General features: G+C 39.2%; 1 protein-coding gene and 1 long non-coding RNA gene across 5 annotated transcripts in view; one reads left to right on the top strand and one right to left on the bottom strand.

Annotated features, from left to right (window-relative positions):
• Positions 1 to 25956, top strand: part of cdh19 (cadherin 19, type 2) — a 291932-nt gene that overhangs the window by 242495 nt on the left and 23481 nt on the right. For 3 of the 4 annotated variants that reach the window (XM_034706572.1, XM_034706574.1, XM_034706573.1), the window contains 5 exons: positions 7709 to 7876; positions 7976 to 8055; positions 19879 to 20259; positions 20381 to 20675; positions 23255 to 23374. In XM_034706572.1, the coding sequence (XP_034562463.1) occupies positions 20014 to 20259; positions 20381 to 20675; positions 23255 to 23374 (661 nt within the window). In that variant the 5' untranslated portion in view covers positions 7709 to 7876; positions 7976 to 8055; positions 19879 to 20013. Of the gene's footprint in view, positions 1 to 7708; positions 7877 to 7975; positions 8056 to 13205; positions 13396 to 19878; positions 20260 to 20380; positions 20676 to 23254; positions 23375 to 25956 lie in introns of those variants that run through there. The other variant, XM_034706575.1, reaches the window with a different exon arrangement.
• LOC117829053 lies at positions 11510 to 16021 on the bottom strand. The gene is made up of 3 exons (XR_004634539.1): positions 15965 to 16021; positions 15296 to 15362; positions 11510 to 11950 (listed from the first exon to the last, which is right to left on the bottom strand). It is a non-coding gene; the product is annotated as an uncharacterized LOC117829053 (long non-coding RNA).

The following is a 25956-nucleotide window of genomic DNA, read 5'->3' on the forward strand; positions in this document are numbered from 1 at the left end:
CTCATTGAGAACCATTGTTAGTCTTATTAGTGTTTTACAGTTTGGGCACCACAGCTCTTGTACAGCATTTTAGCCATTCCCCTGGCAGGAAGCAATTCACTCTCATGCAAAGACCTTGACGAACACTTCTTAACTACTCCGCCCAATGATTGCCGCAATATGGAACATCTGTCCACCAGCAATACCAGCACAAATCACTCATTAATCACCTGTTTGTCTTAAATACTGCAGCCCAGAGGTGGCCGAAAAGGTGCCAGCAATTTTATGCTTTCATTAGAGGCTTACAGTGATGATTACCTGTAGGGCATATGAAGGTGATATTCACGTTTTACAGAGATAATTAACTCTCTAACCCGCAAAAAAAAAAAAAAAAGCTGTGCAGGTGCTGGGGAGTAGCAGCAGCTCCATAAAAGGATATCTTTTTTTTGTTGGGATAGAGAGATACAAAGCTGCTTCTGTGTGAGAGTTGAGATCACAAAGAGGCTGAGATGTTGACAGCGTCCCTGTTGTCCTTATGTAACGCGTTGCTGTCGCAGGTCTTAGTCTTACCTCTTTTGTTCACGTCCCCAGAGGTGGCTGCTTTCCCACCAACTCAAGGTAGAGGACATTGTCGGGACACGGCAGCTTATACATGTTAATGTTCCCTTTTTCCTATTCCACTCTTGTTAGATTGATGGCTCAGCAGTGGTTCTCATTGATCAATCAGACACAATCTGCGTCTCAAATGAACCCCGGCCAGGGGGATTGTGCATTCTTCCAGGGGAACCACATCCCTAAGGGTATGACAGTGTGGTGCACCCGATCGATTGTTTTCAACTTATTTGTGTAAATACTTTGTAACCTTGCCGATTTATCATCTGCGTTTCTTAGCTGCAGAGTGAGAAAACTACAATAGAAATCACCCAGCCTGCCAACACGGGCCCCGCGCTTGTAATTTTCATCTTTGCGGTCAAGTCTAGAGAAGGATTACAGGAATGATGAGAATTAATTATGCATTTCATCAGCATGATGGATACCGCACGTTCAACTCAAAACTATATTTCCCCCGAGAACAGTGAGGAGTCTGCTCTTTCCGTCAGTTAATCCTCTGAGAAATGCTGTCAGTCCTCACTCTCAGAAGATGAAACTTTGCTGACATAAAGTAGAAAAACAGTGATATGACTTTCCTACCACAGAGGCTAGTGTAGGTGGTTTCGCTCTAAGTCAACCTAAGACTGGTATCAATAATGCTGCACTATGATCAAAAGTAAAAGAAAAGACTACATTAAGCGTTAAAGCTGGATGGCAGACTTCCAAATTGTTCTACAGTTCAGAACAACAAATCGATAGTCGCCCTTTTGCGATCGTTTCAATGTGACAGCGCTCACCATCAATTGCTTATAAAGTCAAACTCGACTTCCCCTGAGCTCTTCTTATACGGGCCAAAATCTGCCTACGAACAATCCCCAGGAAAAATGCCATGTTCATAATACTGTTTGGCATTCTCTCCTGCAGTCTTGTCAATTGTTTATACATCTACATTTTTCAAAAACACCTTGGAGTGCACTGCTGCCCACACCAAGGCCACTGTCCAAGAAAAAAAGCAGGATGTGTTCAATTTATTTTGGTGTGTTACAAACAGTGGGTGTAATGGTATAAATGAGTTGCCATGAAGTTGTTAGAAACACATTTTTACTTCCCAAGCCAGGAGGGCCTTCTTCAGCCAGGGGTCAAATTCTCTGTCGCTCCAAGGGGTGCACCCCAAACACTGAGGCCCCCTATGACCATATCCCAACGGTCAAATTCTACCAGATCCGTGTCTGGTCCATCCCCTATCCGTCACGGCACCAGATCCGATTTCTATTCTAGTAAATGTGTTAACTTCCACTGGATCCGCTCTGTTGCATTCCGGCTGTGTCTCTGATCCGGCAGGTCGGACCCCTCCAGATCAGATATGCAAGACTTCTATTTTTGCCAGATGCACCAATCTCAACAGAGCAGATGGTGCGGGACAGGAAGTCAGCACTGAAACAAAATTAAAACATCCTGTTAATTTTCAGAATGAAACACTCTGTGTTATCACCAGATCGTATTTCACTTAACAACAACAACAACAAACTGTCATGATGAGTGGAGCCAGACCTGGAGTCAACAGGTCAGAGGTTTTCAGAGGACCAGAAAGACAACATGGATGAGGAGAGGAGGAGGATATTCATTAATGCAGTAATTCCCACGGTAAACTTTGGTCACATGACTCCAGCTGTCCGCCAATCCTGCTCCATAATGCGTTCTGAAATCGAGCAAGAGGGTGTTGACGGACAAGAGAGCCCGAAACCAGACCGCAGGACTGGACAAGGATCTGGTGGAGGTTAGATGTTAGAACCAATCTGTGCTGTTGGAAATCAGTACACCCAAACCCGCAACCTCATCTACTGCCCGACTTTCTAAATACCCAACTTGCATGCCTATCCCTGCGGGTAGTTGGCCCACAGGGTGGTGGCTCCATGTTATGTCGTCTGGCTGAGCCTGATTGGGCCTCATGGAGGGAAGCCCGGCCACCAGACGCTCGCCATCTAGCTCCCTCCTCGGGTCTGCCTCCAGAGAGGTGACCCTGTATCCCTCTTCAGGGCGAGGTGACTCTTGTGCCTTTAAGCCTCTTCATGTGGGTTCAGTGAATCGCTCTTAGTCTGGACCCTCCCCAGGGGCGGATTTGCCTTGTGAGACCACACCAGGGGCGAAGAGCATAGCTTCCAGGTTCACATGGCTGCACAAACCCCTCCACCATGTTAAGGTGACAATACTCAGATGGGAGTATCAAGTCAATATGAGCAATATGTTGCCGTGAGGGGTCAAAATGAAAAATGGACAGGGTTGGATAATCAAATCATGTTAAACACTCCAACAACAATGAACAGAGTGATCCCAGTGACCTCAACAGAACCAGTAACCTCTATCAATAACTGCAGTGGAGGGAGGGATTGGTTGGGTTACTTCAGAGAAAGAATTTTATAGAAATGGTTCAAACTCTATCTCCTCGTGAAGACCTGAGAATATCATACCATCAAATTTAAAGACCCAGTAGGTCTCTCCTTGAAGCAATTTATTAAAATGTTCATTACCTCTATCAGAAAGCTCCACCTGCTCCGTCCCCTTCACTTACACAAGACTTTCATCGCCCTGATGGCAGCTTTGTAAGTCGAATGTCATCAGGTACTCCACATTGTTAGTTTTATAGCATGTTTACATTCCGCTATCCTGTCTTTTAGATGCCTCCTAGTTGTTTTTTATGAGATATGCTCTGATGAATTAAACATTTTACCTCTTGTGAGTGCGCCTGAAGACAGCCTGTGTGGCTCTGTTTTCCCAGAGCAACACTTTAGTCTTCAAAAGCACCTGGCATTTACCTGGAGTCTACGTGAGCACCTGGTTTCCTCCTGTTTTTCCTTTTGTTTGACTTAAGGTTTGTGTAGTAAATGTTGTTGCTACTGTTACTTTTGTCTGAAAATTGCTATAAAACATCTTCACTCTGAATTCTCATTCCTTTTTTTTCACTCTGCAGAAAATTACCATTCCTTTTGCAGTTGGTTTCTGTGAGGGTAGAAAATCTTCCATCAGTCAGTCAAGCATTGCAGGGCACTCTCATTGCTATATATTCATCATTTGCCTTTGTTGCATACAGCAGGAATGAGAGGTGCAGCAAGTTTAATGCTCTTGGTTGTTCAGTCTGGTTGCAAAACACTGAATTGTAGATGAATCTTATGTTGGTTGAATTTGTACAATGTGTTAGAGAGTTTAACAACACATTCCTTCTCTCCCTGTGTTTGCAGAATAACAGATGGAAAAAAAGGTTTAAGATTTTTGTCTGGTTATAGAAACAGGCTTGAATCAGATTTTTTTCCAAAAAGGACAGCCATTTATTTTACTTTTTATTCAAACATGCAGACAGTTGAAAAGATAGAGTTTAAAGATTATTAAAGTCTGGAAGACAATTTGGCCACTGGAAGAAATAAAGATAAGGTGCAATATATTTTTATAATTCTGAGATTTAAGTCAGAATTCTGACTTTTTGTTCCCTGAATGTCAGAACAAAAAAAAAGATTTTGAGGTTATTCTCAGAATTCTGAGCAATAAATCAGAATTATGACTTTAATCTCAGTATTATGACTTTAGACTCCGTTTGATGACTTTAGTCTCTGTTTTATGACTTTAATCTCAGTATTATGACTTTAATCTCAGTATTATGACTTGAGTCTCAGTATTATGACTTTAGTCTCTGTATTATGACTTTAATTTCAGTATTATGCCTTTAGTCTCAGTATTATGCCTTTAGTCTCAGTATTATGACTTTAGTCTCTGTATTATGAATTTAGTCTCAGTATTATGACTTTAATCCACAAATGTTTCTCAACTCAACTCAGACTCAAAATATACCTGCTTAGTCATGATATTCATCCTGCTAAGTGGTCGATATAAAACAAAGCAAATGTCATGTTTTTTATTTGAGTTACCGTAAACTGAAAAAATCTCACCGGTGTAAAGACGCACTCTGTATTTGAAGATCTCTCAGAGATTTAAAAAAATGTAAACTGTCTTCCTGAATGGCGATGTCTATTATGATCAGCGATGTCAACAACGTGGAGTTTCTGTGTCGCTCTGTTTGTTCCGTTTGTTTTCACTATCGGGAGTTTGCACTCCTGCTAGCTAGAACAGGGGTTCTGAAACTGTTTGGAGCCAGGGACCCCTTACAGGGGAGAAAACTGCCCATGGCCCCCTCATAATTGTCACACAGATTAAACACATTAGTGATGTGTCATGATCAAAAGCTGCGGCTCTGAGTGTCGATGCTTTATAGTGAATCAGAAGAGCCGGCTCACATCCAGAGAGAGCCGGCTCCCAGTTTGTTCCTTTCCCTGCTTAGCTCTCACAGTGCTCAGCCCCAACTCTGCTCACAGCAGAACTTTGTTTTGATTGGTCAGCATGGCGGCCATGCAACCAATCACATGTGAGGATATAGGATACAGGTGATGGAGGGGAGGCTGTGTATCCTGGCTTCATCTGTTCCTTCTGAGAGGGTTAGGGTTAGGGTTCTTCTCAAAGACCGGGCAAATACTCACTGAGAGGAGAAACCGGAACAGACCATCCAAGCTGAGGGATCGGATTTTTCTCAATGCCAACCTGAGGACATTAATAATGTTAGATCCAGTTTGGTTCTGGTTGTGTTTGCTTGAGTTGGTTCTGTTTCTGTTTACCTGAGTTGGTTCTGGTTCTGGTTCTGGTTCTGTTTGCTCGAGTTTGGTTCTGGTTCTGTTTGCTTGAATTAGGTTGTGGTTTTGGTTCAGTTTGCTTGAGTTCAGTTTGCTTGAGTTCGGTTCTGCTTCGGTTCTGCTTCGGTTCTGCTTCTGTTCTGGTTCGGTTCTGGTTCGTTTCTGGTTCTGTTCTGGTTCGGTTCTGTTCTGGTTTGATTCTGGTTCAAGTCTGGTTCGGTTCTGGTTCAGTTCTGGTTCGGTTCTGGTTCGGTTCTGGTTCGGTTCTGGTTCGGTTCTGGTTCAAGTCTGGTTTGGTTCTGGTTCGGTTCTGGTACGGTTCTGGTTCTGTTCGGTTCTAGTTCTGTTCTGGTTCGGTTCCAGTTCGGTTCTGGTTCGGTTCTGGTACGGTTCTGTTTCTGTTCAGGTTCGGTTCTGGTTCGGTTCTGGTTCGGTTGTGGTAGGGTTTGATTCTGGTTCTGTTTGCATGAGTTTGGTTCTGGTTCTGTATGCTTAAGTTAAGTTCTGGTTCTAACCCTAACCCTAATCCTAACCCTAATCACAACCCTAACCCTAATCACAACCCTAACCCTAATCACAACCCTAACCCTTAACCTAACCCTAATCCTAATCATAACCCTAGGATCAGGGTGAGAATGATTTTGTAACAGAATAAATGCACACAATTGGGCAAATATAAGTCTTCTCATAAAAACACTGTACCTAAAAGGGTTTTCAACACAAACCTTTATTTTTTGCAAAGTTAAGGTAAAACATACGGCTACAAAAGATCCTAAATGAAGAGCCGTTCGGGAGTCAAAAGAGCCGGCTCTTCTTTGGGAGCCGAGTCAAAAGAGCCGGCTCTCTGAAAAGAGCCAAACTTCCCATCATTAAAGCACATGTTTACCATTTGCACTCTTAGTTTGCCTTGGAACTATTTGTATTGTAAAATGTATCAATGTAAATCCTTTAGACCTGTACCATAGTGATAAACAGATAACACTTCAATTTGAATCAAGTAAATACCACTTGTATACTTTAGGGGGTTATTTCATTCCTTGTGGACTCAACATGACAGCACTTGTACTTTTCAAGTAATTGATCTTAAACGCTTTCAGAAAATTAACAAAACTCAGATATCCCTTCAGCCACCAAATGGTATCAGAACAATGGTGTATGCTGTTTTGTAATGACACAGCACAATTTTAAAATTTAATAGAAATGTATTCAAATTATTTCACGGACCCCCACGCTATGGTTAGCGGACCCCCAGGGGTCCCAGGACCCCACTTTGAGAACAACTGCGCTAGAGTACGGTAATTGAGCCAAATGTACCATAAAACATAAACAACATACCCCCGTTTTCTGTGAATGCATGATTATGAAGTGAAGGAGAAAAGATGTGAAAAAAGTTGCGCAGTGTCGCTGTCTTTTCCAGCACAGCATGCACTCAAATTCAATGAATGGGGATGTGTTTTGTTAATCGGGTCAGGTCACACGCAGCCATGTTGGAATAATTTTCCAGGACTATCTGTGATTTTCCAGGACATTTTACTTTTTCTCCCATTTTCCAGGTGTTTTCCAGCACTGGAAAACTGGTCAACTGTTTTCCAGGTTTTCCAGGTTTTCCAGGACGCGTGGGAACCCTGATTATAACTGCAATATCAGTATTGTGATCTTGATCTAAGTATTATGACTTTAATCCCAAAATTCTGACTTTAATATCAGAAAAAAATAACAATATTGCACCTTAATTTTTTCCAGTGGCCCTAATCGTCTTCTCTAATTGAAGCACTTCTTTAATATTTATGGAGACAAGTTCAAGGCAATCAGAATTTTTTAAAATGCCAAAGCTGTTTTAAAGTACTTGCTGGTCATTTAAGTGCTGATTCAACACTTTGCTATTTATGTATGAAGACGAATCATTATGTTTTCGGTTTCTGATACATTCATAAATATCACATTATCCAAAAAGAAACATTCAAGACAAGTAATTACATCTGAAAATGAAAATATAAGCATCAAATCACAGAAGCTAAAGAAGTCCATTTCCTTGAAACTATATTAAAAGCTAATCAAATCCCCTCTACTGTGAACCATCTTCATTTATTGTGTATATTTTTGCACATAATCTAAATTCCGGTGTCAAACACAAACTGAAGTCCAGGTGTGCAGGTGATTGCTTATTGGAGACAAAAATGATAAGATGTGGGAGATCTGATATTTCTCACAGGTGATCTGCCAGCAGTTGTTTGGGAAATGTGCTGTTGTCCATCAGTGACTGATTCACAGGTTATTAGAGACTACTTCAAAAACAGTGATGTATAAAGAGTGCTTCTATCAAGCCTTTCTAGAGAAAGTGGGCACACTTTATGGATATAACTCATTTTAAAAGTCAGGGGGAAAATTAGTTATTTGTTTGAAATGCTTTCTTGAGGTGTCTTTTTTTGTCTTTATTGTGACCCAATTTCTTTTCCCCCCATCAGTTGACAAATCCACGGTCTCATGTGGAGGAGTCAGGCAGACGCTGCGTGGAAAGACGCTGATGTTTCCTGTCAAATACAGAGATCCACCTCAGGCGGCGTCGACGACTCCGTCCTTATTTGTCATAAGTGTCCGCTGTTTCCCATGGCTAAAGACAAAGGCCAAAGAACGTATGAGGAACATGCATTTTTAATGTGACATTCTCATCAAATTCACCACAGTGGACTGAGCAGAATGCCAATGACGCTTTATTCCTCTTCCAATTACAGGAACACGATGCAACAATATGAATGCACGCCGTGAAGGGCACAACAAGACGGAGCCTCAACACTTCAGCACTTTATCTCTTGTAAGCTTGAACTTATGAACTTAAATCTCACACCGGGGTTGCCTTTCATAACAAACATTACTTGTCTTTCAAAATGCATATTTGAAAACATGAACCAGACGAGATGCTTGTGTGAAAGATGCGAACAACAAGGATGTGTGTCTGTGTAAAATCATAAGTTTGATGTCAGAGCATCATTATCTCCTCTTTATGCCTCCAAAAGAAAGACTAAAAAAAAAGAACAATACAAGTAGTGTATCCCCATTACTGCTTGAATTATTTATACAATATGGCATCCTTGTGAATGCTGATTTGACCAGACTCACCTTTATCCTGTTGCAAATATGCTGACCATTACTCTGTCGCCATTATTTGACAGCCCTAAAATGTCACAAAAGACTGAGAGATAGTCGGATTCACAGCTTCGTCTGGAGAGAAAAGGAGAGCCAGGAATGTAAATAATCCTTGCTGGCACCAAACCCAAGCTTTCATCTGTGATATTCTTTTTCGCAGTGTTCGGTCCACACTCCATCATTATAATGAGGGAGGTTCAATTAGACAAGGTCTACAATGGGGGTTTTAAATGTCACAGTGCAGGTCCTGACATTTCTCTGTTTGATATGGAATCAGAATGGGAGCGGCAGAGTTCACAGAGAGAACTAATCTCAACTTCCAAAATAACAAATTCCACCCTGTCACAGAGCTGTGAGGGGAAGGGCGATGGGCGGCTTAGGAGACATTTACACCCAACAATGCTAGCTTTGCCACTCTCAGAGCATCCTAATTATTAAATCTATTAGCATTGTCAAAGTTTGTAATTAGCCCTCGGAGGTTGGCATGTTTATGAGAAACATGTAAGGAAGGCTCTCTGGGTATTTTTCGTAAAGGTTATTTGGTCGCCGAATCAAAAACACTCCAAGAATGACAAACTTTAAAGTTGTGTTAATTGGAGTGAACACAATTGCTAAGAGGACATGCTGTTCACCTGCCTCACAGACTCCCAGTGAGTGCTCCTGCGTACTATTACTTTACTGATTGACGTGTTATAAATCAGCTATATAGAGTTTCAAGCAATGTACAGGGCTCTCAAGTTTTGAACTCAGTTCAGCGTGAGATTGTTGGGTAGCTATATTCCTGTCTTTCTTTTTGATTAGCTGGGGCGTGGCAAGGTCCTTCTGAAGGAAAAGCGGCGCAACTTGGTGGTCGCTGTCATAGTAATTATTGTGCGTGAGAAAAACAAAGTGTGGCATGTGAGCGTGTGAACAGGTTGAAATGCGTGTCTCACACCCAATACGTGAGACTTGAGAGCCCTGAATATATGTGTTACGAAGTTATACAATTTAATACAATATCCTAGTTTTCTGTGTCATGCATCTGATGGGGAATTGTGTAAGCTAGCTAGATTTAGCTAAGATATCTGTTGTTACCCTGTTGGTTCAGGAACAGTATTTAGCATATTAGGAGTAGAGGCAAGGCGTTAGCGTGATGTTGACAGTTTTTATTGTTTTGGCATTAAATGCTGCCCTCTGTGTAGCCTCCTATTTGCTGCGAGCGATACCAGCTAACATTTATTAGCCTACTTGCTAATTGCAGATAGCTACATCTCATCCTCTTCTTATTTTGTTATTCTAGGGTGACCATACGTCCAGTTTTCAAGCTCAGTGTCACAAGTCTCAAAAAAATATCTATTAAACACCATGATGTCCCAGTTTTGAACAATCCCTGTCATGGTTTTAACCAATTGAAATACCAAAGGCCAAGGCTGATGCTGTGTTAACTAAAGAAAAACATAATGCACTACGAGTAGATGTTCAATACTGTTTTGTCCATACGTGTCAATCAATCACAGTGTGTGGCTGCTGCTTAGCTAGCTCAGCCTACCATACTGACAGGACCTTCTGTGTAACATCAGGGAAGCTAGCTGTCATGCTGAAGAGGAAGTCAGCGTTTTCTAAAGAGCTCCAGGAGAATTGGAGCTCCCTTAAATAAGTACCAGGCGAGGAATATGCTGTGTTTTACACACACTGCAAGTTTTTATTTTCAGTGGCCCACAGTGGTATGGTTCTATCCCTTTGTCAAAAGAGATTCTACATATGGCGTAATTCAACGCAGTGAAACAGTCAGTTAACCATTTCTGTTTTTATGTTGTTTAATTTAACATTTCCGTTTCTCTGAACATTCAAATAGCTCAAAGCTAAGCCTGCCAGAAATTTTAGATACCTTTATGAGTGAATTGAGAAATAGCTAGAGGTAGCTTGTGCGTTAATTGTTGTTAGTATTGGATCACAAATGGGAGTTAGCATAATCTAGAGTTGAAGTGAGGGGTCATCCCTATGTTCCTACAGCCCAATTGTCCCACAGCCCATGTTCCCATATTTCTATGATATTTTCAAAATGAGGTCCTGTGTTCCTACATTTCCTTTAATTTAAGCCCTATACTCCCACATGATTTTCTGGAAGCACTTCATAGTACATTAATGAATGAGTTGTTTTATTTTGATCAGCAGCAGCAGAAATTGTCACAATCACAATCATTACAAGAAAAAATAAAATAGGCTGATTGAAAAGGGTTTCAGCTGAAACAGAGCTTATAGATGCCGAAATGTGGGAACATAGGCACACTCCCGAAGTGTAGCTAGCTCAACAGTTGAGTGGACAGTTTTTGTTGTTTTGGCACTAAATTCTGCCCCTTATGTGGCCTACATGTGGCTAATAAACTGCCAGCAATACCAGCCAACATTGTTTAGCCCCTCTGCTACGTGATAATAGCTACATACCTTCTCCTAGTTTCAGTTCTTTATCTAGCATCAGTTGATCTGTGGTTGTATCCCATTATCATTAAAAGTTAACATTACTGAACAATATAGAATTGACAGTTAAGTGAACAGTTTATGTTGCTAAGTTGATAGGTAGTTCTAGTGGGTAATAAACTGCTAGCATTTGTAACCAACACTCTGTAGCTTTCTTATTGAAAAGTGACAAAGAGAGTGAATGGCTGCCTTAGCCTTAAGGCAGATGATAAGTTAAAAGGAGTTCATGGGTGGTGTTGCAGGATTATAAATCAAATCTTAAAAATCTGATGAGGGTGGGGGTAGTTTAGTGGAAACTTCACACTCGCAAGCTTAGATACTTAAGCTAGCTTTTAACAGCTACAAATCCACAGTCACATTAAATTAGAAAAACTTGGGCTAACTCCCAAAATGAGTCAGAGATACAGAAGTTAAACCCGGAAACACTGAACAGAAATAGAACCCTGCTCCCTTATTTTACCCCCTTGTGCGCGGCTTGGTACAGTAGCTTATATTAGCCTGAATGTAATTTTACCTTAAGTTTAACAAGTACACCCCCAAGACATCAACATGTTCCACCCTTGTGACAATCAACACTTTCTGAGTGAGGACTTTTTATTGGCTATATCAAGAGAATTAGGTTAAAGAGAAGAGGAGACACACGCAGGAGAAGAAGAACACAGGATTTAATTGTCAAGGTAAGTCAGATTTATCTCTGTAGCACATTTAGAACACAGTGAGCCGACCAAAGCACTTCCCCAATATAGGGGCAAATTAAACAAAAGAGGAGACAGGGGATAATGTTAACCTCTAGCAAATGTCAAGATAAAACAAAGAAAAATGTAAACAATTACATTTAAGTACATAGTCAATGAAACTAATTTTCAAATGTGCAAGAAAGGAGGTGTGCTTCGATATATTATGTTAGAGGGGCATCTCTGATATTGGGGGGCACTCTGCTCCACACTACAAAGTGTGTTTGCCACAGAATCAAATAACAATGAGGAAGCAGATCCATGGGATAACTTTAAAACAAGGAATACAATTGTAGCATTTACTAGAAAACCAACAGGTCAGCTTTTGGACGTGTTGTTTCAGGAAGTTTGGGGCCATCCTGCAGTCGTAGACTAGAAAATGAGATGAGAGAAAGTACAAAGGTGAAACTGTTTCAGATTAGAAAGAAAATCAACAATGGATTTAGTTTGTGAGAAGACAGTTACGCTTTTAAAAAGCTGTTAAAATTTAGTTTTAATGGGTTAATTTGAATGCATAAAATAAGGTTGCACCTTCTGAAAAAAATGTGAAAGCTAGTTGTTTTTGCATGGGTACTATCTCTGCAATCATCCCATAATTGAAAATTTAGAGCTCTTGTGAGGAACTTTCAATTTGTGTTGATTGTGGCGCCCCCTGTGGACAAAGCAGTTCATCTTTTCTCTTTACTGACTTACACATGTCATGTCAGTCATGTTTTCTGCCAAAGAAAAAAATAAAATGACATCCTGCTCTACTTTGGTACTGAAATGTATAACCCATCAGAAATCTCTGCCATGGAAAATGTTAAAATAAAAAAGGTCGTCTCGGTAGAATGTAGTTCATCAGCTTGACATACACCTACTCCCCACTCTGGTTTTAGACATTGCAAATAACTATGAAGACATAATGAATCTTGTCACTGATGGTCTTGTTTGCTTTTGTAGGTCATAAGGAGGCATCAACATTAATTTCAGTCTGTTTGTTAAGTAGATAAGAAAAACTCCTAATAGGAGTGTTACAGGCATAGAAAGATTCTTAATATTAAATAGAAGAATTGAAAATACAGGTTTTATTCACACTTTAAGTTTCCCTCTCATCCTTCACAGCACTCATAGGCTCACAAATGTGTAGCTGAAGTAAGGTAGTGTTGAAAACCCACTGTTTTTCGGTGTTTTGCCCTTTTAGTAAGCACATGTAAACCTCAGGCAGAAAAACAACCTCTCGGGTCATTTGCATGCTGTGTCGCAACAGGTCAGTTTTAAAATGTGACTGTATCAGGACAGGGCAGGCAGGAACAGCATGCTCACTGGTCTGAATGTCAAAAAACAGACTGTTGCCTTGCTATCACTTTCAGAAATAGTGGTCCTACAGTGGATGATTTAACATCCCCTCCATGCTTCAGCCAGACTCTAATAAGCACCGGATTGTTCCCCAAAATGGGGAGAAAAAACAGAGAGTGAAAAGATAGAAATCCATTTGTGGGTCTCGCCTGTTACTATTTGCATGGCGATGAAGGCCCTGAGTGTTCTGCAGCGTTGAGATGCGAGTCCCAGACAATAGCGCCTGTGTTTGTTCTTCTCCAGGAAGTTTGAAAAGGGCAGAGAAGGGGAGAGAAGAAGAAGAAAAGGGGAGGTCGTCAGCAGAGGGGATTACGCATTGTGAGAACCACGCGCGTTCGCTTCTGCTATTGTGGCGACTGAATTGCTTTCCAGTACCAGGGTATTTAGTCAAGCAGATTGTGTTTCTTTACACCTCGTGATGATCTCTCTTGACAGCGCTTGGTGAAGTGGCTCGAGGGACAGCAGCATCACACAAACAGGTGGGTGTGTTGTAATCTACCATGCATCCTATAAGTGATGATCTTTTGTCAGGAGACAATTAGAAGCAGTTTTATGTTTTTCAGGAAGGGACGGCGGAAGGAATACAAAGAGCTAAGATCTTTTCAGCATGAAAGCGGCAGAAATTCATGCTAACTGAATACAAACAATTCTGTAGGAGTCCAGGGGATCGTTGTGTTTGTCAGAGCACAAAATCAGTTAATTTCTTCCACTTTTAGAGGTGTTTTGAAGGTTTATGTGTTGTTGTAACATCTAAAATAACTGATTCTGATTGAATTCACCCATGAGAGGATTTATTTGTGTGATGAAGATGGCAGAGGCATTTTTGTGTAAGAGTTTTCCATTTGATTACTCAGTGTTGAGTTTCTAACTCATACTGAGTGACTGATCTTTGTGTTCAGGCCTGTTGTTTGAAGCAATGAAACGCAGGCTTTCTTTGGAAACTGCTAGTAAAATTCTTTCTAGAGATTATCCAGAGCAAAACGATAATTTTACCTATAACTATGCTTTTGTTGGGTTATTACAGACAGTGCTTGAAGTGAAAAGTTTAAGTGCCAGTACTCACTTGTTGATGCATGTATAGAGCAGCCAGTTTTAGTAAACCTTTCGTATTACATTCTGAATTTCTAAAGACCTGTCATCATCAAGCTCAGCTTTGGTTTGTGTTTCCTTTCCAATGCCTGGCCAACATTGTTGTTTATACTCCGATTTTTCTCACTAATCCAACACTATATAGAAACTTGCAAATTTGCTTAAATTTAATATTTCTCTACGGCAAAAACATACAAGCAAGCATCATGTAACACTGGTGAAAGTGTCAGGTTGGGCACCATAGTGCACCATAATGTTTTGAGGCATTCATCGAATAAAATGTCAAGAAGATTTTACTTTGGCCTCCAGGTTTTGGAGCCCAGGAGAAACATGTTTTATAAGCCACCATAGATCATGTTTGGTTTTTTTAAGTTATGTTTTTGGGCATTTTTGCCTTTTAATGACAGGACAGCTGAAGAGAGACAGGAAATGTAGGGAGTAGAGAGTGGGGGAAGACATGCAGCAAAGATAGTCGTCCGGCCTGAAGTTGAACCGGCGACCTCTGCGACGTGGACTGTAGCCTCTATATGTGGGGTGCTTACACTGCTAGGCCACCAGCACCCCCATAGATCATGTTTTTAGGTGTTGTTATGAATCTCCATTAAAACTGTGATAAGAAGAGTACAGGAAAGGGTAATGGCAGCTCTTGGTACGCCAAAAAAGTCTGTCCTGATACGACACTTAGAAGTGGCAGAACTGCGTACAAGAGCATACCGACCCACCTCATGCACTGAAATCAACATACCTTTGTGAAATAACTCATCTCCACTGGTCAAGGGCAGTAAGCAGTAAGGTAAAAAAAAACACACCACATAACTGCTAAACAACCTCAGCACATGCAGAAAACCTTGGTGAGATAATGAAATGTCTGGAAACTGGCAACATGACGTGGCATTTCAGCACAATCCCAGCCAAAGGCCCATAAACAGTATTACTGAATGCACTGGGGGCGTTAAGTACATCCAGTTTTGCCTTTTAAATATCTGAATTCTAATGATATTCTCCACATAATGTTGTCCTAGTCTGGTATTTCTTAAAATTAAATGTTTAACAGCTGTAACAAACGTATTTTTATCACCCAATTAAGGCTTTTAAGATAATTGCTTCTACTCCAAATTTCCTTTTTTACTCTTAAGTAATAATTTAGGCCGCATCAGTTAATTGTTTTCCAAAGACAAATAATAGAATGTAATGCTATTAGTGATAAATGTTGGTGTGTTTTTCGTGACACACTGCTAACCAGTAATAATTTCCAGTTGTGCACATAATAAAGTCAAACAAATTACTTACTTGCTAGTACATGATGTCTTGACATTCCCCTGTTGTTTGAGCTCAGTCTCTGGACTCATTTGAGGACCTGATTTAGGAAACATGAACTGCATGTCAGTCAGCGTTGTTGTTTTACAGAGCTGAACAGTAAACAAGTGTCATGATGGGTTCCCAAATGACCAATTAAGGACATTTTGTCTTGGAAGGGTGATCTTAAATAAGCGAGGCCTAACGGATGGATTTGTTTAAGACTGCTAGATAATGATTAAATTAGAGTGTACACACATCATTTGGTTCTTCAGGATTTTTTTAACAGTTCTTTTTATAGTATTTTAAAGGACAAGTCAGAAGATGAATGCACAAAAAGCCATACAATTAATCCTCATATTACGTTAGCATCCTTAGCAGTTAGCGACGACACCACAGATTGATATTGATTGTGTCATCCACAATGTCAGGCAGAAGCCGCCTTTTTTCTTTATCGCTGTGTTTCAGCATTTGCATTGGCACATTAGACACATTCTAACAGCACCTTGGAACCATTTCCACAACAGAGCGACTTTTTATTAGCTAGAACACATCACCATATAGGAAAATAATGTGACGGTCTCAGCGCATCTAGTGCTTAACATTGTGAGACTGCAGCTCATTGTCATTCTGTCATGTGGTAGAGCAGCGTTCAGTACATACCGGCTACAGGAAGTCGGGTGGAAATGGGAGGAAGGCCTATTAGAGGTAATGAATGGCTGTCAACCACAGGGCACTCTGCATGTACATCGTGTCACGTTGGAATGAGATTTTCTTTTGAAAGGGGAAAATTGACCATAGAGTTCAATGCTGTTTCTCCTCTTGTAATTTAGTTCCTTTTGATTTTTCTCAGCACATATGCACCTGTAAATGCATAGCAATGGCTTTCAAATATGAAACGTCTGTTGCTATGTCACGTTTGAAATCAGACTTGGCAGGGTCATCATTATTGTCAAGCACCATCAAGCTAGCTGTCATGCATGGACATGTGTTTTACTTGCTCCCTAATACCTTCGCTATTTACAGACATAGACCTGGGAGGTTTTTTTTTTTCTCCTCTTCTTTTTTTAGGGGGTACACTCATTATTTCCCTAGAATTTCATCACTTATTTCTAGAAAGGCCAATCTCCTTAAATTGGCACCTAAACATCTGTTGACCTGTGCACTATTTCAGCCACATCAGTAAAAGCCTTATACCCACAGGATGATTTTTAAGCAGACTCCTTGGCATGTTGGCAGCTGTGCAGTTGCTTCGAGTAACATCATCGAGGGCTGTTGTCTAGTTTTGGCTCGAGGCGTTCGGTTTGGGCGCGTGTTTGGCAGCCCTATGAAAGACCATAACGGCTCACGATTCACTGGCCACTAATTGGAATGTCACTCCGCAACTCTCAGAGATATGAAAATGGCTCCGTAAAGAGGTACAGAAGCACAAACACGTACTTTCATTCAAGTTTTGTGTTTAAATGGAATCCCTGCAACAAAAGCCCACATCAGTAATTGAATGTACCCGCTCATTACAAATGGGTCTTGACGGCTAATCTACTTTTACAAGATTAAACATGAACATTATGAGCTGTTAAAGCATTTAAACTCCACTATTCAAACTCCTGGAGTATATTTTAAATTTCCACCGGGACCACCCTTGTTAGAAAAGTGTTCACTTCAGTTCCTGTAAAACACTGTGGATAAAAAGCCTCCACATTGTTGTACTGTATGTGCTTTATGCTGATATTACAGTGTCAAAAAATTCTATTAAAATGGTGAAAACAACGGATACTGCTGAGTGCAGATGTATGGTAGAGCAGTGAAGTTAGGCTCAAGGACTTATGTCTAGACAAATAATTTGTGTTGCTATTCTCACTTAAAGACGACAATACCAAAGACTGAAATAATAGGAAATTGAAAGACAAAGCAGGAAAACACCTACGCAGTATTATAAAGAAAAATACATGTGAGGTGAGAAAGATTCTCATTTTATAGAAGAGGAGTGATAATTTTGAAAAAAGCAAAGCAGATGTCATATCCAACAAGCCTGGACACCGGTGATCCTCTTCTGTAACACAGAAAGACAAAGCTGTGAAGAGTTATTTTGGTCTTGTGACGGTGACATATCGCACCAAGTTGACAGATGATTACTGTCATAGAAGAAAGAAAATGAAAATACTACTGTTAAGCCGTTTGTTACACCATATAACTAATGAATTTGTCGAAGTCCATGTCTTTTACAACGATGTCGGTTCCAGTTACTGTATTTGTGTTGTCCAAACTAATTTGCCGTCTTGTCTGACTTTCACTGTCCTCACACTCTCGACCCTGATCTTGGTGCACGTTGTAATTGGAGCATCGATTTGACTCATACTTTGTCAGAGGCATGTGTGTCTTTGTTTTCCATGTCTGGGGAGACATTGATCTAATTAGAAGTCTTCATTAGTCAGCTGCAGAGTGCAGTGTCATGCTTAAGGAATGATCTGTCCTGCCCCCCCCCTCGTGAAACACAATACAGGGCCTTGTCTGAATTCAAAACAGAGGGCTGTTTTCAGCCGCCTGTGCAGGACCGCAGGATGCAAGACAATGACATTCGGCTCTGGCTTTCTTGCTCTCATTATACATCTCTTGTTGTTTCTGTGAAACGGAGTGACTCTTCAGAAAGAAAAAAGGACAAATCACCAAAAAAAGGTGAAAAAGAACAGCAGTTTCCTGTATTTTAGTCAGACTTACGCTCCACAGCCCTTTAAGTCAAACTACAGAGCATGCATCATGATCTAATCTTAATGTTATTCAACTTTATGATTTTCAGAAAGATGAAATTGTTAGCCAAGAAGAACTTTTCTATCATTTTTTGTTTAAATATACCTATACATAGTGTGGTAAAATAGTTTGTGTTTGCATTATCCACTTACATTAAATGCAACCATTTATTAACTACAGACATTAACTATTCCTAACATCCATAGAGTTTGGCTAACATTAAGTTCTTCATCAAAGCTAAGTTTCTGTAACTACTTATTCATTTTTAAGCTAGCATTAGCTTATTCAACTGTCTGTCTCATTTAACTTTTTTAAAAAATGTAGCCTATCTGTTCATCAAGTACATTTTGCTTTTTTACTATCGTACCAATTTTTAATCATTAAATGATGTTATTTTGAACAATATTACATTTAACTAACTCAAACTACAGCAACTATCAATTTATTATTTGAACATTAACTATTGTTGCTGTTCATCTGTCATCTTAGCTATACTAGCACAGTTTTCATCATAGCTCATGTTAACATTTTCAACCTCTACTATCTAAACTAACATTCGTTGTTTTAACTGATAATCTGTTTCATATGGTTCATCTGCTCACTATAACAGCTATACATTATGATGATAATTGTATCTATATTTATATATCATGTTTAGGTAATGTTAACTTCTTTGAAAACCTTTATCCATAACACATACAGGTAAACTGTTGCTGCAGTCCATAATATTAGCTAACATTTAACTGCTGCAACCATTACCTGTCATTTTAAGCTAACATTCACAATTTCAATAATTTATTTGTTAATTTGATGCTAACATTCAAAATTCAACAATGTATCCGTCCGTTTTAAGCTAGAATTGACTATTTCAGCCATTTTTCTGTTCATTTTAAGCTAACATTTATTAGGTCAACCATTTAGGTTAGCTAACATTTACTATTTCCACCATTGATCTATTCATTTTAAGCTAACATTTACTATTTCCACCATTGATCTATTCATTTTAAGCTAACATTTACTAGGTCAACCATTTAGGTTAGCTAACATTTACTACTTCCAACATTTATCTGCACACATTGAGCTCACATTTATATTTTAACCATTCCTTCTGTTTACACTGTATCTTTTCAACTATTAATCGTGAATTGAAGGCCAAAGGTGTTTTCTAAGTCCTTAAAATATTAAAAATGAGTATAACATAACTGTTAAATGGTTAACTTTACAAACATAAGTCATAATTAAATAGTTATAAAGTAAATGTCAACATTTAGCTTTTTCAAATACTTATCCTACACCTCTAACCAACAATTTTCCAGGTTTATTAATCACTTTTAGCAAACTATTATTTTCCTTTTTTGGCCATTTCAGTAGATTAAGTAAGGTTTTAAGACATTTATTCTGCCTCTGAAGGGGCTTATTTAAAAAATAAAATAATGACAGGTTTTTGCAATAAGTTTAATGAGTAAATATTTACATTTGACATATTTTCACATTTCATAAAGTTAGTGCAGAAATAGTCCCTGAATTACAACTTAGCAGCTCCTTTGTACTCCCAGCATGCTTTAGCTCAAACTCCAAATTAAATGTACTTTTCGTGGACTTTGAATTTACCTCTAATTTCAGAAACCAATGCACAGCTTTCAACTGTAGCTTTGTGATTTAAAAATATTCGAAAACTTTGACACATAAAGAGCTTTGTGAAATTAAAGACTGAACATTTGGACTTGTTATAAAACTGCCACCGATTTTGATTTCTCAGTTTGCAATCCCTGTGCCTTGCTGAAAGTCCTCACAGCAGCCATTAATTAACTTGTTAACTTTTATTTCAGAGACATGAGCATGCATACAAAACACCTCTTAACGAGATGGGATACAGCACTGCCGGGATCATGAATTATTGTGCTGTTGAATGAAGAATTGGTAGCACTGGAACAAGTGATACCTCTTTCTTCTGTCCACAAACCATGGGAAGTGTGGAGGAAACGCATGGCTGGTCAGTAAAAATGAGCGTGCCCAGTGTTTTGGCCATGGTGACGGTCTTTTCTATGATTCCTGGCGGGGTACCGAGCGATATAAGAGGTACTAAGGGCTTGGAAGCCCAACAAATGGCCCAGGGGTCCACTCATCTGCACCGCCGCCTGAAGAGAGGCTGGATCTGGAAACAGCTGTTTGTCCCCGAGGAGGATCCCACTCTGCAAGTTATTGGCCAGGTACTGCTCCAGATTGAATGTCCTCCATGCCCTTGATACGGTACTTTCCTTTGAAAATTCATGTCTTCTGGTTATCTCTGAAGTAAAACAAGCTTTCATTTCCTCTCTCCTCTTTTTGTAGCTGAAGTCTGACTCTGATCGAGGCGATTTTTCCATCAAGTACATACTATCAGGAGAAGGCGCCGGCGAAGCATTTCAGATAGATGAGTATTCTGGGGAGATCCGGACACTGAAAAAGCTTGACAGAGAGGAAAAGGCCTTCTACGTCCTTCAGGCCCAGGCTATCAACAGGAGGTCCAATGAGCCAGAGGAACCCCAGTCTGAGTTCATCATCAAGGTCCAGGACATCAATGACAATGTCCCCCTGTTCCAGAACGAACCGTATGTGTCCAGCATCCCTGAGAGGAGTCCAGTTGGTATGTTTCAGAATGACAAGGGCAAAACATAGTCAGAGTGAAAGATATAAATGTTGAATTAAATGTTAAATGTCAACTTTCCAAAAGTCCTGCTCATAAAATTGAATGACTTTGGTTTTTCCAAGTTTAAACTGACAAATCTTAACATTTCCTGGAAGAGTGGCTATTAAACTTTGTTCAGGGTTGGTTTCCACAGAACCCCATTCACTTGAATATAGCTCTTCAGCTTTATGTGTAGCATAAAAAGAATTGAAATTGAATTTCTATAATGATAATTCTTCGCAGATCGCTGGAGCTAACTCTGAATGAACTGGACTGGTTTATAGCGATTTTCCTGAGTTTGAGTCACCAGCCATTCCCACCCTTACACTTGTGCCACATTGCACCACCCTTGTTGCCTAGCATAAGTAGCTAGCAGGCTAACAAGCTTACATAGCTAGCATCAGGTAACAGCAACTTCTACCCCATCAGCATCATTTTAAAGATTATTTCAAGATGTATGGCATCTGTCATTTTTAGCATTTGCATCGTTTGCTATTCCTCAGAGTTGAAACCAAATACTCACATTTTACAGTGTTTTACTTGGTCAACTGAGAGTCCACCATCTCGCTTGAATTGGCGTGCAAAGAATCACGGCATATGTTACTCAACTGAACTTTATTTATATAGCACCGTTCATACATAAAAACATGCAGCCCAAAGTGCTTCACAGAATAACAGAGACAGAAAACAACAGCAATGGTAAAAAATTATAAAAGGCATGATTATAAATAAAATACTTAAAAATAAAATAAAATCAATATAGTAAAATTAATAAAATAAGTAATAGTGGAAAGAAAAGTTAAAAATAAGGTAGCGTTAACAAGATCAGATGAATACAAGAAATAGATAGATAATTAAATAATATAAATATATGTTAAAACAATGATTCAGATAATAATGATTAAAATAATAATTAATGCAGTCCAGGGCTAAAAATAAATTACAAATTAAAAGCTAGATGAAAAAGGTAAGTTAAGTTTACTTGGTTAGCCATGGTAGGATGCATCCTTCGCGACCCAGGAAAAGTAGGACAGATTGGTTGGCTGCATTTTAAGGAGCCTTTGAAATTGGACACATATGTCTAATATGTCCGGGGCAGTTACTTCTTGAAGCCATATAGCTGGAAGTCAAAACTCCAGGAACTTACTGCCCTCTGCCAAGAAATACACTATAACACAATAGATTTTAAGGTTCACTACTTCCCTTTAATAAAACGGATCAGATAGGACATCTTAGTGAGTTTTAGAGACCATCATAGGTGATTTTTGGAGCTAGCTGCCTTCCTTGGTTTACAGTTTGCAAGCTAAGCTAACCAAAATCTTTACATGATCAGTTCAGATATGAAGAAACAACATTGTGAACAAGGTTGTTTCTGAAATTGTGAAGATACTTCAATGTATGTTCACACATAAGCTAGCAGAACTTGTGTCTGGTTTTCAGGTTTTTTATATGCTTTGATAAATAGATATGAGCTCTTTCAATTGATTATTTAGAAATATTTTGGTTAATTTGGAAAAAGCTAAATGAGGGCTTTTTCAGGATTTAAATTTACAGCTATATTTCTACGATTTGAGAGAGTCAGAGATCCATGTATTAAAGGTAATATTCATTTTTTTTAAATCTGTTGCATTGACAAAGATAGCCAGCCGTTTTTTATTGAAAAGATAAAGTATTATTACCTTTATTGTTTGCAAGGATATACTTTTCAATTGAATTTCATGAGCTCAAATCTCCCTTAAAGACAACAAACTAGACGTTATATGAATGTCTGTCATCTGTCCCTATTCAGGAAGTCAGAAGTATTGGATTCTTAATGGTAGCTTGGATGCCTTAAATTTCTAAAATAATGTTATTATAACCACTGCCCTTTCATACCACAAACATTACCATTTCAATTTATATGTAATCTGCTTTTGAAGCCTAATATCTGACTGGTAATAAATCACAATGCGTTTGACTCAGTGAAAGAAACTGAGAGGGGAAGGTTGGAGTGTGGGCGACCGAAAATAAGAAATCCTGCAATAAATTCTCCTCCTGTGAGAAAGACAGAGTGCTTTCTGGGGAAAAAGGACAAGATAGACAAGAGGACTGAGGGAGAGAAAGATAGTGTAGAGAGCAAGGTGAGAAGAAGGATATGGTCGGCGGAGAAAAGGGTTGCAAGTGCGAAAGATAGGGAGGCGAAACCGTATCAGAGTGCGACGGAGAGAAATTGAGGGGCAGGTGGATAGTGAGAGAGACATCGCTGTGGGGCTGGAGAGGCTGTCACACACACCTGCACTGCCTTACTGAGTTGTGAAAGGCCAGCGCTGCTCCCCTCCTCTCCCCGCCTCCCCAACCTCCCCACTCTTTTGTCAACATCCCTCCTCTAACCCCACCACAACCTCGCCCCCCTCCCCTTCTTCTATTTGCTCTGCTTCCCCTCCCCCCAGAGCCAGACAGACAGACCCTGCGGGACTGTGGCATAATCACTTTATTTCCCCGTCGACTGGAACTGCAGCCTGAGCTAACTCCTACTGTGTGATCCGCTCCCCCCACAGGGACCAGAGTGGCCCAGGTGACAGCCACAGATGCTGATGATCCTATGTTCGGAAACAACGCCAAGCTCATCTACTCCATCCTGCAGGGGCAACCCTACTTCGTTGTGGAGCCAAAGACAGGTACCACGAACAAAACCCCATATAAAGTATTTTATTTATACAAAGATTCCACACAAAAAGAACACTTAGGAGGTAAACTATGATGGTAGTGGACTATAAAACAGGCAAGCTCAAAAGAGGAGAGAAGGGCAAATGTTGACAATTTAAGGCCACAGTGACAGCAAACTATCCTGTCTTCAGGCTCTGCCCCTCTGGTCCCTGTCACTTTTGACAAGTCAGACACTCTTTCTCACTTTGAGAATAGTTTATAATCCCTTGGCAACTTTATCTCTTCACAGATTCAGCTGCTCTTACCAACCACTGAGGAAAAAGTGTCATTGTTAACACCCCAGAAACTGCTTCAGCTTCAGCTAATGCAGATGCTTGTACATTATCTACTTTGTGTACTACAGAGGTCGGATTCAGCACTTCCCACACACATTGTTTCCATGAACTGTGAGGAGTTGGGGGAGGGAATTATTGACGTCAAAAAAATATTTAAATGCAAATAAATCCAATAAGTAAAAGGGCAAGTCTGACTTTTTAGGAAGCATAGAGTAAGTTTCTGTTGAGCAGTGGGCAGTAGTTGACTTCGAAACACTAAGTTGTAGTTTTGCTCACGGCCTCACTTAACCTGTGAGGATAAGTTTGGAGACACTGAACAGTTTTGTCATCAATAAATCCCATAAATCACAAAACCATAAAAGAAAGCTTTAATCATGTAATCTGGCAGAGTCTTGTGAAAGTTTGATTTATTTTATTCCACTGAGCAACAGAACTTCATTCCTGGGGGGGGGAGTGCAGGGCGACATTGCATAGGGTTGAGAATTTTTTTTACTTTTACTTTTTTTAAAGAAGACATTTTTGACTGTTCCTCGAAGGAATGAACAAATTGAAAACAAAGACACAAAATTAGCAATAGACTGAAATAAATGTAGCAAAAAAAAGGTAACTTTTTAATAGGGATAGAAAGAGGACTGACTGATAGCTGATTCAAATTTGTACTTGCTTATTTTATTTTGCTTTATTTATTTATTCAAAATGCTATTGATGCAAGTTTATTATATGGTGAAAGTTGAAAAGTAGATAAGGAGAATAACAAAATATTGAAAATTTATGAAATAATAATCAAATATTGTTTAATAATACATTAATTTAATAATAATAATTGTCTGGAACATTTTATATTAGCCATGGCATATGTTAGCCATATGCTAGGCATGCCATATGGCAGGGCTATTCAAGTACAGATTTGCTCATAAGTTTACATACCCTGGCAGAATTTGTGATTTTTCGGCCAGCTTTCAGAGAATATGAATGATAAGAGAAAAACTTTTTTTTTAATCATGGTTAGTGGTTGGGTGAAGCAATTTTTTTTTCTCAAACAACTGTGTTTACTCTTTTTATATCATAAAGACAACAGAAACTACCCAAGAAACCATAAATTCTGCCTGGGTATGTAAACTTATGAGCACAACTGTACATATTTGGTCGGCGTGGATTTTCAGACTAAGGACATGAGCTGGACCGGACATTTTTAGCAGACAGTGAGCAAAGTTAACCATTTAAAAGAAAAACAAAAAGATAAGAAAACAAACACACTGGATGTTTATTAACGTATTGCCACATCCAAAAGGATATAAAAACAATAAAAGAGCACCACTTGTCAGTGTTAGTAAAAGATGTTTTTCTTGTTGGACCCAAGTCACAATCACTCGGCCGTTGCTTTCGGGATGCTGATTGAATAGGGCTGGCATATGGCATATGTTAGGCATATGTTCAAATTTTTACTTACTTACTTATTTACTTATTTATTTATTTATTGATTGATGTATTGATTTATTGATTTATTTAATTTTTTTTAATGCTGTTTATATGGAGAAAGTTGAAAATTAGATAAGAAGCAAAAATATATTCTAAAAAAAATATTGAAAATGTATTAAATAATAAATCAAAAATTGTTTCGAAAATATTTTTTTCTTTGTCTGGAACATTGCATTTTTTATTGTGTGTTTTTTTTTTTTTTCATGTTTTTGTCGCTTTTCTTTTAAAATATCTGCTTTTATGTCATCAATGCAATCTAATAACTCTTTAATAATTGCTACTTTATAGGCTCTTGTTCGCTTTATATATACTTTTTGCACTGTCTACTTGCTACTGTGACACTTCAATTTCCCTGTTGTGGGGCGAGTAAAGGACTTTCTTATCTCCTTATCTTATCTCTTATCAACATTTTCAAACTGGTGACATTAATAAGTAAATAAATCACACGGACATGTAAGCCCTTGTTTGGGGTCTTTTCATTGAGGAAAAATAATGAAAATATCTGCTTCACACATGAAAGAGGTTTTATTAACAGTTTTAATTCCTCAGATGGGGGAATTTATTGAATGTGTTAAGTAAGCATACAAGATATTGTTTTTGTGATTAGCTTCTGAAAAACTCAAGTCATCAAAGCAAAAGATTCAGTGACAGTTGATAAAGTTGTGACGTCCAAGGCAACACTTTTCCTCGTATTAACTGTTGCCTACAGCGCCGACTTTGTCCAGATGCTGTCACTTTAAGACATCCATAAACTCTCTCTGTCTTTCTTCAGATATTGA

This window comes from Notolabrus celidotus, chromosome 17, assembly GCF_009762535.1.
Source record: "Notolabrus celidotus isolate fNotCel1 chromosome 17, fNotCel1.pri, whole genome shotgun sequence".
Classification (NCBI taxonomy): domain Eukaryota; kingdom Metazoa; phylum Chordata; class Actinopteri; order Labriformes; family Labridae; genus Notolabrus; species Notolabrus celidotus.